Raw genomic sequence first — 14,873 nt, 5'->3', positions numbered from 1 at the left:
CAGAGACTGACACTGACTACAGTACATTTTGGATCAGACTCTGTGGCTACGTCCTTTTATCCTCCTTGTATTGTCTCCTGTCAAATTATTTGCCTTTGAGTTGAAGACTGTCAAAGACTACCTCAAGCTATCAGTTCAGCACCTTAAAGAGCTTAAGTGTTCAGACCAGAAGAGGATGGTAAAAACAGTAGAATAAAATGCATGAGAAAGGCTATCAATTTGCTGAGCCCACTATTGACTTTCCCTGAGTATAAGATTAAATTTGGAAGGCTTAATTGATTTCTCTATCTGTCATTCTTACCCAAACTTCTCATTTAAGAATAATGGCTAAATCAACAGGATTTTACTTGCAAAGAAGGAATCAACACTGGTAGATTATTCTTAGGAGTACAGGCACTTGTTTGTGTATGTAACACCTACAATCTGGAGTGCACCCGCCAAAGACATAGTACCACTAATCAGGAGCAGCAATGCACAAGACTGCTATCAGACAAGGCCAGGCTGGATCATCTCATGCAGCCACAGGGCTTTTGTTTCCTTTGGCTTCTTACACCTATCAACGGTTTGTAGAGTACAGGAGCAGCAATCTGGAACAACAGCTACTAGCACAAACACACCTGAATTCCAAAAGGTGCCTTTCAAGGCCTCATGGTATTTAAGAGTGAAAGGAAACAAAGAGCATCTGTTACTGCAAACTAAATAATGATTATGTTATCTACACACAAAGAAAATGACCAAAACCTAAACCATCACACATAATTGCATCCCCAAAACATAATTTACAGTGCCATCTTTCTTACAGTTTGTTTTGGGCATTTGTGGGGGTGTTTTTTAAACATTAAGTATTATAGGAATCTGCCTGTAAAATAGGAATTTGGGCTTTATCAGCATTTTGTAGACAAACCAAGACAAAGTTTTTAAAATAACCATTCTAAATGTAAAAATCTTAATATCAAAATTTTGACTAAATAAAAAAAGGAGCTGAAGTACACATTTAAAATAAATACCCAGGATGGTTGAGCTATTTGTATGTTGATGCAGCTCTCCATGGCAAGAAAAAAGAAAAACAAACAAAAAACCCCACTAACAGAAGCCATTGCGCATTCCTTACCTTGGAACCTGCCAACATAGATCCCAGCATTTTTGTTCCTTTTCCAATACCAATCACTGCAAAGACAGAAGAAGAAATGCCACTTCAAACCCAGCTCCGCAGTTCCCTTACTGCACACCATTCACTACTAAATATTATGCTAGTCAGAAATACAGCCTTTCATGCTCTGTTAGCATATAAAGACAGTCATAGAATCATAGAATGGTTTGGGTTAGAAAGGACCTCAAGATCTAGTTCCAACCCTTGCCATGGGCAGGGACGCCTTACACTAGACCATGCCACCCAAGGCTCTGTCCAACCTGGCCTTGAACGCTGCCAGGGATGGAGCATTTACCACTTCTTTGGGCAGCCTGTTCCAGTGCCTCAGCACCCTCACAGTAAAGAGCTTCTTCCTTAGATCTAACCTGAACTTCCCCTGTTCCAGTTTGAACCCATCACCCCTTGTCCTATTGCTACAGTCCCTGATGAAGAGCCCCTCTCTGACATCCCTGTAGGCCCCCTTCAGATACTGGACGGCTGTGCTTAAGAGTAAGCATCCCTGATGTTCAAACAACATGGAACTAGCAAGAGGAAAAAAGTCTAAAGCAGAAGACAAATAAGCTTCACCTATTGTTAAAATGCTTTAATTCAACCCCTATATTTATTTATCTTTTAATCACCAAAGAAATGGATAGTGCAATTAACAGCATCCCTGGTTTGATGAAGGCTGTGGCTCACTAGTAATGAATCCAGCCTTCGCTGTAACTAAATGGCCCTTTTAAAGGTTGATAGTGACCAAGAGTAATACAGCAAGACAGTGTAATTGAATTGTTTATCAGGCTTACAGCAAGAAAATAAAATAATCAAAAGGTCCAACTGCCTCTCAAAAATCTTTAACCAAACCTTCCCATTACTGTGTATGTACAGGACACTGTCTTTTCAATCTTAAACCAGTGCTCTGCAGAACAGCAATCAGCTCTTCATAAAAGCAAGAGACAGAAAAAGAGCTCTATCTTACACTTTACCTTAAAGCTTTTTACAAGGTGCTTTCCCTGAATCTGCTTTCCTATTGATTTTCTCCACATACAGCAATCTAAAGAAACAATGAAAATTTTAGGATATCAGGTTTGTGTACAACTCATGGAATATATTACTGCTTATGTCCTTGGGTTTAATAAAATCACAGGAGTTAAGGGAGCTTGCAGGAAATCAGCTCTATGTTAAGCTGGAGCCAGTACCAGAAACATTAAGCTGACAATGAACCTTTTTTTAAAAGCAAAACAAATGCTTCTGCTCTAATGCTTCTCAATCTTTACACTCTTAGACTCATTAAATGACTTCTCTTTCTCGATTACTTCTCCTCTTGTTTATGAGGGTATTTAGTCACACATGCCCTTGTGCTTGTGAATCTTCAGTTCAGCCTGTTCCTGTCATTTGCCAGACAGGAAAGAGCTGCAACGAGGCTGAGAAAAGGAGATAGCACACAGATAAAACTTTACAACCAAACACTGTTCTTGCAGCATGATGAAATCACCAACACTTCTACATAACTGCTGAGCTGAAATTTGCTGAATGTCAAGAGATTCAATAGAATAATTTTAAAGAGACACTGAACGCTTTTGCGAATAAGACACTAACAATTTTCCCCATTAATCATCAGCTTGTGTAACATGTATTATTGAAAGGTGACATAAACTAGACTTGCCAGACTACACAGAGCCTAACAAAGTTTAACTAGATGGTACTTCTTCATCTTTTCTTCTACTATGGAAGCATAATTCGCAACAGCCTGTCCTGGGTTCAGCAGTAGCAGTCATTTTTCTCCTTCTTAGTAGCTGGTGCAGTGCTGTGTTTTCGACTTTAGCCTGAGAACAATGTCGATAACACACCAGTGTTTCTAGTTGTTGCTAAGTAATGTTTACTTTGATCAAGGACTTTCTCAGTCTCATGCTCTGCCAGTGAGGAGGGGCACGGGAAGCCAGAAGGAAGCAGAGACAGGACACTTGACCCAAACTGGCCAAAGGGCTATTCCATACCACAGCACGTCATGCCCAGTACATAAACTGGGAGGAGTTACCCAGAAGGGCAGATCGCTGCTCGGGTCAGGCTGGGTATCGGCCAGCGGGTGGTGAGCAATTGTGTCCTCTCCCCTTGTTATTTCTCCTATCGTTATTATCACTGGTGGTAGCAGTAGTGCTTTTGTATTATACCTTAGTTACGGGACTGCTCTTATCTCAACCCATGGGATCTATATTCTTCTGATTCTCCTCCCCATCCCTCTGGGAGCGGGGGGGAAGAAGTGGGGGAGCGAGCGAGTGGCTGCGTGGTTCTGAGTTACCGGCTGGGCTTAAACCATGACATTGCCCTATAGAAACAAGCTAAATATTTACAATTCCCATTGTACAATAAGAAACACTAAACTGGAACCACAACCATGGACTGATATTAAAGTAAGATATTCATTAAGACTTGACCTACAGTTCCTTGCTTCTTGTATCTTAAAATATGAGACCTAATGCTCAGAAGCAGAAGATGAATCCTAGCTCGCACCACCCCTCCAATGCAATGGAAGCCACAGATGGGGACTGACAAAAGACTTCCCCTCAGACAGCAGTCGCTCCAGGCTCCTACCAATGTGAGGCCACCAATGCCACCTGGTCTCTAAGTTGCCTTTCACTGACATGCCATACATCACCAATCTCTGTCTCCAAGGTCCTTCCTTGTTTGCATTTGCTGTCAGTAAAAAGAGATATAAAAGCCTATTTTCCGATGAAAAGCACAGCCCAGTTATTTGCAGTACATTTGGCACACTAAGCAAGACCCTCTGTCAACTAATTCACTAATTCCCATGAACAAAGTTATAGATATGCAGTACAGAAAATTTGGGAAACAGCCAGTATAGATCAAGAAAGGTTAGAGGTTTCAGAAAATAAATACTTCTATTGTGCTATTGACCATGAGGAAAGAAAGCTTTCTGCCTCACCACCCTATCCCTATCTGAGTCACTTGCTTCTGTTGTGTTCCCCACTCTCCTCATTGTCTTACCCAAACCCAACAGAAATCTGGGCACATTCCCTTTCCCACTCCTCTCCAGTTTTGTCCTTTCCAATATAGCTACCACTGATTTTCCTGTGTGTGTTTTGTATGGCACTGGAAGGACCAATCCATAGCATATTAAGGTGATGCACTTCTCTGTCTTTACCAAGCACATCAAGCCCAAGCACTTTTTGTCATGCCACAGGAGCGGGCTTTGGAGACTGCTGGATATCAGAGAGCAGTAGGAGAAGCAATTAAGAGGCATGAGTGATTCTTCTTTTACTCTGGATCAATGCTGTTGACTTCCCACAATGAGCAGTAACACGCTTAAAGGGAACATCGGTGTAGAAGGAAAACGTCCACTTCAGCAATACACACGGTATTCTCCAGTGAGCATCCACACATTACAGGAAATTGAAACAAAATGAGAGAGTAGGTACTTCTAGCCTAAGAATGTTACATTTTGCAATGTTCACAGGTGACAGAGAAAAACAATTACCAGCCTATAGGCCTCTACTAGCAACGCTCTTCATGAAAACAACCTCTCCTTGAAGCACAGTTCTTCCTGAACAGCGATCAAGAAGTGGATTTACTTTCAGTATATACTCATAGTTGTACCTGTCGCCTTTCAATACCAAAAAAGTATTGCTGTTATTTCTTCTAGCCAAGTAGAGCTACAATGCTACAATTTAAGCAAGCTGCAGTTTGCATGTTACTTATAAACAGCACTGTTGGTGACAATGGGTGATATGGGAATAATCCAGCCCAATGGTCACAGCCACAGCTGAGTTTTCAACACCAGCAATTGGCACATCCTGTTCCTTAGTAAAACAAAGGAAGTCAATAAATGGACTGATGGATTGCTATCAAAATTAAAAGATGAAATCTCTCTGATGACTCTTCTTTATGAAGCAAGACAGGACAAGAAGCAAAAACTTTCTGTGCTGAGCCTCAAAAAAAGCAGCAGAATTGCTCTTATGCATCTTTCATTTGGTATTACAACCCAAAAGGCTCCCTCGAAATCCCAGAAAAGCATTAGTTTAAGAACAAATATTTTAGGAAATTATGATGACTATTAATCCCCAGCTTAAGTTAAAAAAAAAAAGCCATCAATTTCTAATTTAGAATTCATTACACAAGAGTCTTTCTGTTCATGGAATAACTCACAGGTTATTTCAGGAGTTGGGGGTGGGGAACATAGCCTTCTGTTTAAAAAAACGTGTAAAAGCATATGCAGAGGAAATTTAACCCAGACCACAATCACCTGTCCTTCCCCCAACACCACAAAGCCTGCCAGGTGTATCTCAAATTGTTCCTCCACCTCTGATTTCATGTAGGCATGGAAATGTTCCCTGAAATCACCCTCTGATGACTGTATTTATATTTCTCATTACCCAGAACTCCTTCAGCTGCACTGTCCAAAGTTCCACCATGTCCAATTTTCAAAACCTGATTTCTTTTGTTCCCATTTGTTCGCACGCCAGCTTCTGCAAATAGAAATTGAAAGGAAGCATTATGGGATAACCTTACAACATAGGAAAAATAGCACATATTTCCAGACTAAATAAAGAAGATAAATATCAATTATTTCAACTATGAATTAGTAGTGCAGAAATTGCTGTCCTGAATAAGACCAGTGATTCACCTAGATCTACTCCCAACCTCAAACAATTTGCAAGCTATATTCACTTAGATACTAATCAAGTCTTACACACTGTTATAAATGGATGTTCAGAAAATACCATTAGAAAACCTGGTGGAGAGTTCACCTGTGAGGTTTCATTAAAAAAGCATGCAATAACTAGCAGCAGAGTGCCCAAAACCATCTAATATACACAAATAGAATGCTACATAATCCAAGCACTTCTCGTTGTATGTACTTGCATGTAATGGGTCATGTTTATTTGCATTTATACAACCCTATGGAAACCCTGTAACAAACTGAACTCGCTCACTGCTGCTTTCATAGAATCATAGAATAGTTAGGGTTGGAAAGGACCTTAAGATCATCTAGTTCCAACCCCCGTCATGGGGTTGGACAGGGGCAGGGACACCTCGCACTAAACCATGTCGCCCAAAACTGTCAGAGCATCTCAACCCACCACACTTCCCATGCAGCTGATGACTCCAGGAATTTTGAGGAGTTCAATGCCCCTTATTTATTATTAAATATGACTAGTGCTCTAAGCTCCCTTACCTACCTCTATTATCCCTCCTTTATGCCTTTCACATCAGGGAATCAGACATGATCCGGCTATATCTCTTCCAAACAAAGCTGAATTGAAGTCCCTGCCTACACTACAGTTCACTACAGAGTAAATCAGCCTGAATAAGCACTTACCAATATGAAAGTTGGTTCTCACTTCATCAGCAAGTGCCCAAAAGCCCAAATTAGATTATCAAGTCCCCATATCCGCTATAAAGAGAATCTAGGCCATAGTTACTCAAACTTTACAATGATCACACTTTTTCCCTGCCAATACCTGTATTCACAAAAAACAGTTTCTGCAGTGTGCCCAGGACTTTCAAACTCCTCAAAACAAATGTGGGTTTCACTCTTTTGCTGCTATTTATTGTATTTTTAATGGCAATAAGCAGTGGGACTGAAGCAGAACATCCTGCTACTGCTGAGCTGCTGACACCCATTCTGGCAGATGCGTGCACCTGCACCATGTCTGGCAGACGGACCATGCCCAATAGCTCTCCAAGCAAGCTGGGACCCTCTGTGTTGTGCACCGCAGGACTGGGGCTTTCTGCTGGGGCAAATCTCATCCCATTTAAAACGAAGGCTCACATCACACTGTACCGCAGGCAGTACCACATGCTTGCCCCAAATAAACGAGCGGTGAATGTGGCCTTACAGACATCTTGCTGCGTGACCAACACACCGAGTCTCGCAGGGAACCAGCAGCTCCATGCTGGGAGCCGGAACGTATCCAGGAATGGCTCCATCCCCCAGTCTGAGCCATACCACGGCTCACAAAGAGGGTGCAGTGGCTTGGCAGGGGCTGTGGCTCTGGCACCCCACCGAGTGCCTGACACCCATCTCACAGCCGTGCCGGGTCGGGACCCGCAGCCAAAGCGCCCGAGGAGTAAACTCATGTTCACCTCAAGCCACCCTGCTCCTGCCCTGGGACGACGCGCACCTCCCTTTACCACCAAAACCCCACCTCGGGCCTCCATGCCCACCTCGGCGAGCCTTCGTCTCACCGCGCCTCCCCCGGCGCCTACCTGCCAGCAGCCTCTCCTTCAGCAGGTTGAGCACGCCGGCAGAGGTGGGCCCCTTGGGCTTGTACACGGCGAACAGCCCGCTGAGGGAGAAGAGCTTCTCGGCCGCCTTGCCCAGCACCACGCCGCCCGCCTCCCTGGCAGCCATGCTCCCTCCCGGCAGACCCGGGCACCGGCCCGCCGCGACCGACCGCCTTCCGCCCCGCCCGGGGGCCGCTGGGAAATGTAGTCCGGCGGGGAGGCGGCCGTGAGGGGAGCCCGTGACGGGAGGCGGGCACCCCGGAACAGCCCGTGCGGTGTCCCCCGTCCTGCTGGGCGTCCTGCGGGAGCTCCACCAGACACAGGGGTTTGCTGCAGGCATTGCTGCGGGGGTTCCCTCAGCCGCCACAATGTTAGTCGTCCTGCCTTCATTGCCCAACTTCAGACTTAGACTCTGACTTGTTGCTGAGTCCATTAATCTTCCTGCCTTTATGTGTGTCATGGAAGAGTACCGGGCAGGCTGGTCTCTCTCCGATCTCTCACTTCTATACAGAAGCACAGTGTGAGAGTGTTCCTCTTCAGGCCTGATTCGTACACACTCGTTTCTCTGACAGCATTCCCAAGCAAGCTGTGCTTGAGCAAGGCACCGACAGCTTGGGTGTTTCGTTCATGCATTTCATTTATTTGTAATAGCCTGCAGATGAAACCGTGAAAAGACAGTGTTACAGGGAAATAAATGCATGGTTAGCGAAGGGCTGTGCATGTCCCCAGTCATTCCCGGAGCTTGAGAGAAGCAAATCTTCCTGCTCAAGTCAATGTTGTCTCTGTGCAGTGCAGGATCAAGATCTCTGTGTGGTTTTTCAGCCTGTACCAGAGGCAGTGTCTCGCTCTGTGCCTGCTCACAGTTTCCACAGCAGCTGCATGGGGCACAGAGCTTCCATCTGCAGGCTGCCACCACCATGTCCGTGAGCTGGGCGAAGGCTGCCTGCCACCAGCAATGCCCAGCAGCCTCCCCTGCACACCGTCTGTGCATGTTATTAACCATATAATCACAGGCTGGTTTGTGTTGGAAGGGACCTTAAAGCTCATCTGGTTCCAACCCCCTGCCACGGGCAGGGACACCTTCCACTAGAGCAGGTTGCTCCAAGCCCCTGTGTCCAACCCGGCCTTGAACACTGCCAGGGATGGGGCAGCCACAGCTTCTCTGGGCAACCTGTGCCGGGGTCCTCACCACCCTCTTTCGCATAATCTGGCACCTTATTTGCTTAGATCTCATCTGCATAGCTGTAATCTGGCTGTGGAAATATTTGCTGTTACCATAAACTTTGAGGGTGGATTCACTGGTGAGTGGTACAGGTGGCCCGTGTTTACAGGACGTGGAAGTGAAGTGTCAGGGTCCTTCTCCAGAAGATAAAATGGCAAAGCCACGCTTGGGTAAAAGGTTGGTGAGAAAATTGCTGCTGATTTACATGGAGTAAAAGCTTAGCAAAGTTGTGGAAGGCATGTTGTAAACCATCATGGAGTTCGTGTTGCAGACATGGTTTAGTCAGGCTAATGGTTTGAAAACTAAATTCCATGTTAAAAAGAGCTTAAATGCAGATTGCTGTGTAAGCAGGCTCAAGCAAAACTATTTAAACATGACTATTAATGGTGTTAGTAACCTTCCAAGCAAGGAGATTGCAGCTGAAGCACTGAAATGTAAACCTGTCACACCGTCATGGCCAGCAGTATCATTGGGTCAGCAGACTTCTGAAAACATCGCAAAGGATCAGAGGGAGATTATGCAGAAATGAGAGTTCCACTCTCGACATAAAGACATCCTTAATGCAAAGCGCACCCCAGCTCTCCAATAATGCAGTGGCAGATGGGGCCTGTGAAAAACCTCTCTGTGCTGCCTTCTCAGGACTGACCTAAGCAGGGAATTGTTTAAAATGATGTAATTAACCTTACATAGTCATAGATCATGAGCTGAAGGTCGGTGTCTGACCCCTAGTACTCTGTTTCCACAAATTGCAAAAAGCTTTTCTTTCTTTTTCCTTTCTTTTTCTTTTTTTCTTTTTCTCTTTTTTTTTTTTTAGGACAGGGTTTCAGGTGTCTAAAGAAAATACTCTCATGTTTAGTATTGAGTAGGAAGTCCTCATAGGTCTTCCAAACTTCTACATCAGCAATTAAACCACAACACTTTGTTATTGCAGCAGATGGAGTCTTTGGAGGCTTACAAAGAAGATGTTTGCTTTGACTTCAGTGGGCATTGGATGAGGGCCCAAAATAAGAATTGTGAAAAGCTATTGATAACTGTCAGTATTTCAGTTAGCTAGAAGTTTATGTGTACATAAATCACACATGGCTCTCTTCATGGGGCAAGGTTATTCAGCATTCAAAATGGCGGGGATGATATACCAAACTGTTCATCTCAAGGGCTTTATTTCAGATTTGCTTGATTTCAGATTTGCCTCGTGTTGCTTGTGATTAAAAGTCATTACCATCTGCTCAGTCGCGTATTTGAAATGAGATGTTTATCTCCAATGACTCCCAGCCAAGCCAGGATCCACAACAACCAAAAGCATGATTAGAGTTACTGACTTTATTTGCAACCTTAATAAAGAGGCTCAGGAAATGGCCGAAAGGATGATGTTGCTTTATGCATGGAATATGACAGGTCTAGTAGAGGCAGGCCAAATCCTGCGCTCAGGTCACTGGAATTCTCCAAAGCAATGCCTTGAGGGTCTGGTGCAATTACGCTTTATAGAGAAGAGATAATGGGTAGTAGCTGTTGTATGTGCAGACACCAGACGAGGGCTATTGCAGAAGAGGAGAAAACTTGCTTGTGCAGAACAGAGATGCTACCTTCTCCAGAAAGATGCTCACTTCTTTGTGTGCTTTCAGACTCATGTAATGCTCACAGACCACGATGCAGAAGAAAATGTTGCTGCATTACAGCTTTTAAAGCAGATTCAGTAGCAAAAGGCCATTTCTGTATTTCTTTTCCCTTTATGATTCCAGCTTTATCGACTGTATCCAAATCAGAGCAAATAATTGCAAGGAGGTCAATCATGGCTCATGTTCTTCCTGTAAAAACAAAGAGCTGCAGCTGTTTGAAAGTTTAGGTCATAGTCATGTAAACTGCTCCCTTGTCAGCTGGTGGAGTTTTGTCTGTAATAGGAACTATCAAAGCCCTAAATACATAGATTTTTTTTCCCTCTAACTGTTCCATCTGTTTGGATAAAAAGGAATAGATAAATAACTCTTCAACTTGTTAGTTCATTCGGATGGGCACGAAGCACATAATTCGTCATGTGTGAGTGGTTCTTCTGAACAAAAGTAGCTGCTTCAGTATCTTGTTGAATAGCAGCAGTTTTGAAAAAAGAATGTCAGGTTTTGCATGCAAGAGAAAGATGTAACTACCAATGGCATACACTCATCCTAGGGTTAGTAATTTTTGTTAGTCATTCTCCCCAGCAGAAAAGGTTCCTAAACTGCAGAATTTTGTATTTTGATCAGAACAAGACTGGTATTTAAGGTTTACACCAATTTGGATTTTAAGTCTAGGGCTTTGTTTAATTTGAGGAATATTTTCTTCAGACTTTTATCCTGGCTTCTCTGATATTAGAGGTATTATTTTGAATTAGGAGTAGTTTAGACAAGAAGAGGTTTTGGTTAGTTGATTTAATGTAGTTTTATAGTGTCAATTTAAGTTGAATTGGACAAAATGTAGTAGGATCCAAACGTTTTTAACTATTTCTTTTTTAAGTGAAATGCAGTTCTGGCAGTTAGCTAAACAAGAGAACAGCAATTTTTTCTGACCACTGGTAGGTCACAAGTGGTAAAGAACTACGGAGAAATATGACACAGTTATGATTTCAATTACTCCTTATGGACCCTTTCTAAACATGTTGCGCTAGTAAGCGAGGACAGATCTGTTATGGACTGGAAAGTTACTTTTATTCTCTGATACATGCCTAGGTCTGTCTGTAATGACAGAGGACTCAGCATGGTGTGGAATCAGAAGATCAGTGATGCCGAGGGGAATAAAAACAAAATACATTTTGCAGATCTTTGATTTTGTTGCTAATAAAAGTCTCAGTGGGATCCTCAGTTCTCATTTAAATTTGCACAGTTTCTTGTTACAGTTTCCATCAAAGAACTAGTTTTCCAAGAAGCTGCATCATAATTAGGAACAGCAAAGAACTCACCAGATGTGTGTATGGAAGGAGGCATCACATGGGGGATGGTTTATATGGACAATTCAAGTCCAACCTGCCCCTCTGTAAATTCAGAACATAAGGTTGAAAGGACCCAGCCACTATTAAATCTGAGAAGTTGCTAAATACCGTGGCTAGAAAATAAATTGAGCAATAGGAGTTGAACTGAAGTGTTTTCTTCAAAAACATTCAATCTTGATTTGGAGATTCTGAGAGACAGGGAAAAAATAGATCTATAGCTTCACTAGTTGTTCAAAACGATACCTGTTTTCTCAACTAACTTTGTACAATTTCAGCATTCAGATAAATATTCTGTGTTAATAATCAGCCCTTGGGCGACTCCTTCTCATCTTCTGAGCACACATATAGACTCTGTTTAACATTTTATGATGGATGCCCAGAAAAGAGAATACCTGAGCTCCCCAAATGACCTCCTTTCCTCAGCTATTCATTGAGTGAAGGAAGAGATTGTAACTCCGGAAAAGAGCCACCTTCAACATCTAGCATTAAACTAACGTCAATGTTTGTTAGATAAATATTGTGTAATTTTCTTGGCACAAGAATGCTAAAGCCTGTGAAGGGCCCATTTGAGGATAGTGAAGAGCTTCTCTTCCAAAATACCTCCCAGCTTCTCGTTGTCAGCAGTTGGAGGTATTTTTAGCCAAAGCTTGAATGTTATAATGGTTATATTTAACCATTATCAGTGGATCTTCCCGCTGTTGTCTAATCTGCCTAATTCCTTTAAAGCCATATCTTCATTCAGCTTTTACTCTGTGGCAATGACTTTCTCAAGTTAGTTGGAGGTTGAATGAACGAGTCCTATTTATTTTGTCCTTTTTTTCAAGCTACCTTGTCTAGCATTAGGCACCTCCTGATCCTAGTACAATGAAAAATGAAAAATTCACTCATTTACTTCCACCATCTCCCTCATGATTTGAAAGGCCTTAAATCATATCTTGCTCTCTCCCTGCCTGTCTCTTCTCAATGTGAAGAATCCTATTAAGTTTTTCCAAAGCTCTTTAGTCACTCCTTGGACAGAGGCTATTTGTTGGCTATAATCTTCATTAATACGCATTCCCCATTTCATCTTCTATCTGATCATTCACCCTTTGCAACTGCTCTTTAATATCTGCCTGGCTTAACACCTTCTTTGTTGAGAAAGGCTTGTGAACATCACCAGCCCAAGCAAATACCTATGATAAGAAGGTCAAAGCTGTGGATTTGCTACCTGTTGTCCCAAGAATGCAACTGGAGGTGAGGAGATGTTTGCTGTGTTCCTGGCCAGAGGAGTCAGTGGCCAGCCTGGCAGGTTTTGCCTGGAAGACAACCTGCTGGCATGAGAACAGCCACAGTGCACCTCCTCTATCCTCTTTTATTGGCAGGATCTCACCCTAAATAAGTGCAAGTTACCATGGATTAGTTCCAATTAATTCTGAAGTGGAGACAAACAGAAGTAGCCATTGCCCACGGGTGGGAGCTGCCAACTGCATTGCTAATGAGAACTCCAGAATCAATAACCGAGCAGCTCCAGGCAGTGCAGTATATTTCTAATGCACGTTATAATACTGTTGACAGAAATTGTTCTGTTTGCTATAAATTATTCAACTTTTAATTGTTTAGGCTTTGGAGTCTGTAAAGATGCTAATTGCCAACTGTAAGATTAACTTGATAGTGTCTGCTTTGTATTTTCATAAAGTGGGCCTTAAAATCGCAGAGAGAAGGAAGGCTGGTTTTACAGATACCTTGTCAAAAATAAGGAGATCACAAAGATGGTGAATGTTCTGCTTTTTTATTGTGGTTTGCAATCATTAAAATAATGTTCCACATCTACCATGTCTCTGTGAACAAAGTAATAAATATTTTGACCCAGCACACATACCTAGGTCAATATTCCACTCTATCTGGGTTATCCCATCCCATATCTTGATCACGGACAATGAGCAACCTTGAGATTTGTGGTTTGGCCTGTCACATCCGAAATCCTATACTTTTCTTTGGAATAAGAAAGTAAAATAGAGTCAAGTATTTGCCAGTTTTCTGACGTTTCTTCCAGGTTTTCATGTATTTGTATCTTTTTTTCATTGCCTGTTTTATCTTGCAATATTATATGTATATATATAATGTTTTATATTGCAGTAAGACTATATCTTGTAAGGATATTGTCTAGACAAAGTTTGCTTTTTGTAGTAATCATGTGGTGAAATAATAGGGAGAAGTTTATTCAGAAATGTCTTTGCTCAGAAAAAAAGACTATTTGCTAGAACTGAAAGTCAGATATCACCTAGAAAGTCAGTCTGGGTTTTTCCACTTAAACTGATTTTGTTTAATTTGAACCTCTGTTTCCCGGTATCCTGATTCACATTCCACTTCTGAAAGAAACATCAGTGCAGCCAATATCAAATGTAAAAAAATAAGCTAAAATAAAGAATGTTTCCCTCTGTTAGATATTGAAAACTCCTTCCTGGAAAGCTGGAAAAAAGGCCAAAGTATTCTTTTCTTCTAGCTCAGAAGTTCACTTTGAAGCAGTATTCCCTTACACAGCTGAAGAGCTTGATCCCAGAGGTGCTCTCTGCTGAAGTCAGTGAGAGGTAAAAAGGATGCTCAAAACCATGCCCTAATTGCTAACTTGGCTTGAAGGTACGTTCTATGTCCTAGTAAGAAGCCAGTTTACAGCAATCTTCTTGTGCTGTAATGAAATCATGGCAGATTGTGGTAACGGAGACTACCAGTGTATAAATGTAGCATTGAGAAGAGGCACTAAATGGATGTACTGTGGCCATGATGTTTTGGCAAATGATAATCAAGAGGTGACCAGAGATGCACAAAAGATCATTTACTTGAGTTATTGCTTCAATAAGGATACTCTGCATGAGTGTCCTTTTGGTTTAAGCCCTTTTGTTCCTAGGAAGGTCATTAAGTTACTTTGTTTCTGGAGTATATTTATTACTTTTAAATCCAGTGCAGTCTATTTAGTCTTTCTTGATGCTTCTTTGTGAAACATTAATGAGAAGCTCACGCACACAGTCATAGAATTTGTCTGATTACCCCATGCATATTTAATAAGCTTGCTGCTTACACTTCAGAGTAACAACAGAAATTAGATAATGCAATACTTTAGTCCTGGAGTGCCCCTAAATTTGCCTTTAAATTATTCATTACACTGGCTAAGGGCAAGGGAGCTGTCGTAACCCTAAATTTATCTAAATCCTACATTGTCTAATTTCTGCCTCTTTGTTGTTATTCCCACTTTAAGAAAAGTAACTAATTCTTATTGAAACTGAAAACATCCCGTTTTTATCTGTTGTGGATTTATCATCATTCTCTGCAGAAGAACTGCA

General features: G+C 42.2%; 1 protein-coding gene across 2 annotated transcripts in view; it reads right to left on the bottom strand.

Annotated features, from left to right (window-relative positions):
• TRUB1 (TruB pseudouridine synthase family member 1) overlaps window positions 1-7,519 on the bottom strand; it is a 30,856-nt gene extending 23,337 nt beyond the window's left edge. For both annotated transcript variants that reach the window (XM_030488248.1, XM_030488249.1), the window contains exons 1-3: window positions 7,358-7,519; window positions 5,521-5,613; window positions 1,112-1,167 (exon numbers count right to left, since the gene is read on the bottom strand). In XM_030488248.1, coding sequence (XP_030344108.1) covers window positions 1,112-1,167; window positions 5,521-5,613; window positions 7,358-7,502 — 294 coding nt within the window. In that variant the 5' untranslated portion in view covers window positions 7,503-7,519. The remainder of the gene's footprint in view (window positions 1-1,111; window positions 1,168-5,520; window positions 5,614-7,357) is intronic.
• Window positions 7,520-14,873: the final 7,354 nt, after the last annotated feature.

Source organism: Strigops habroptila, chromosome 5 (genome assembly GCF_004027225.2).
Source record: "Strigops habroptila isolate Jane chromosome 5, bStrHab1.2.pri, whole genome shotgun sequence".
NCBI lineage: Eukaryota > Metazoa > Chordata > Aves > Psittaciformes > Psittacidae > Strigops > Strigops habroptila.
The sequence above is the reverse complement of the archived record's forward strand: the minus strand, read 5'-3'. Positions and strand labels throughout refer to the sequence as shown.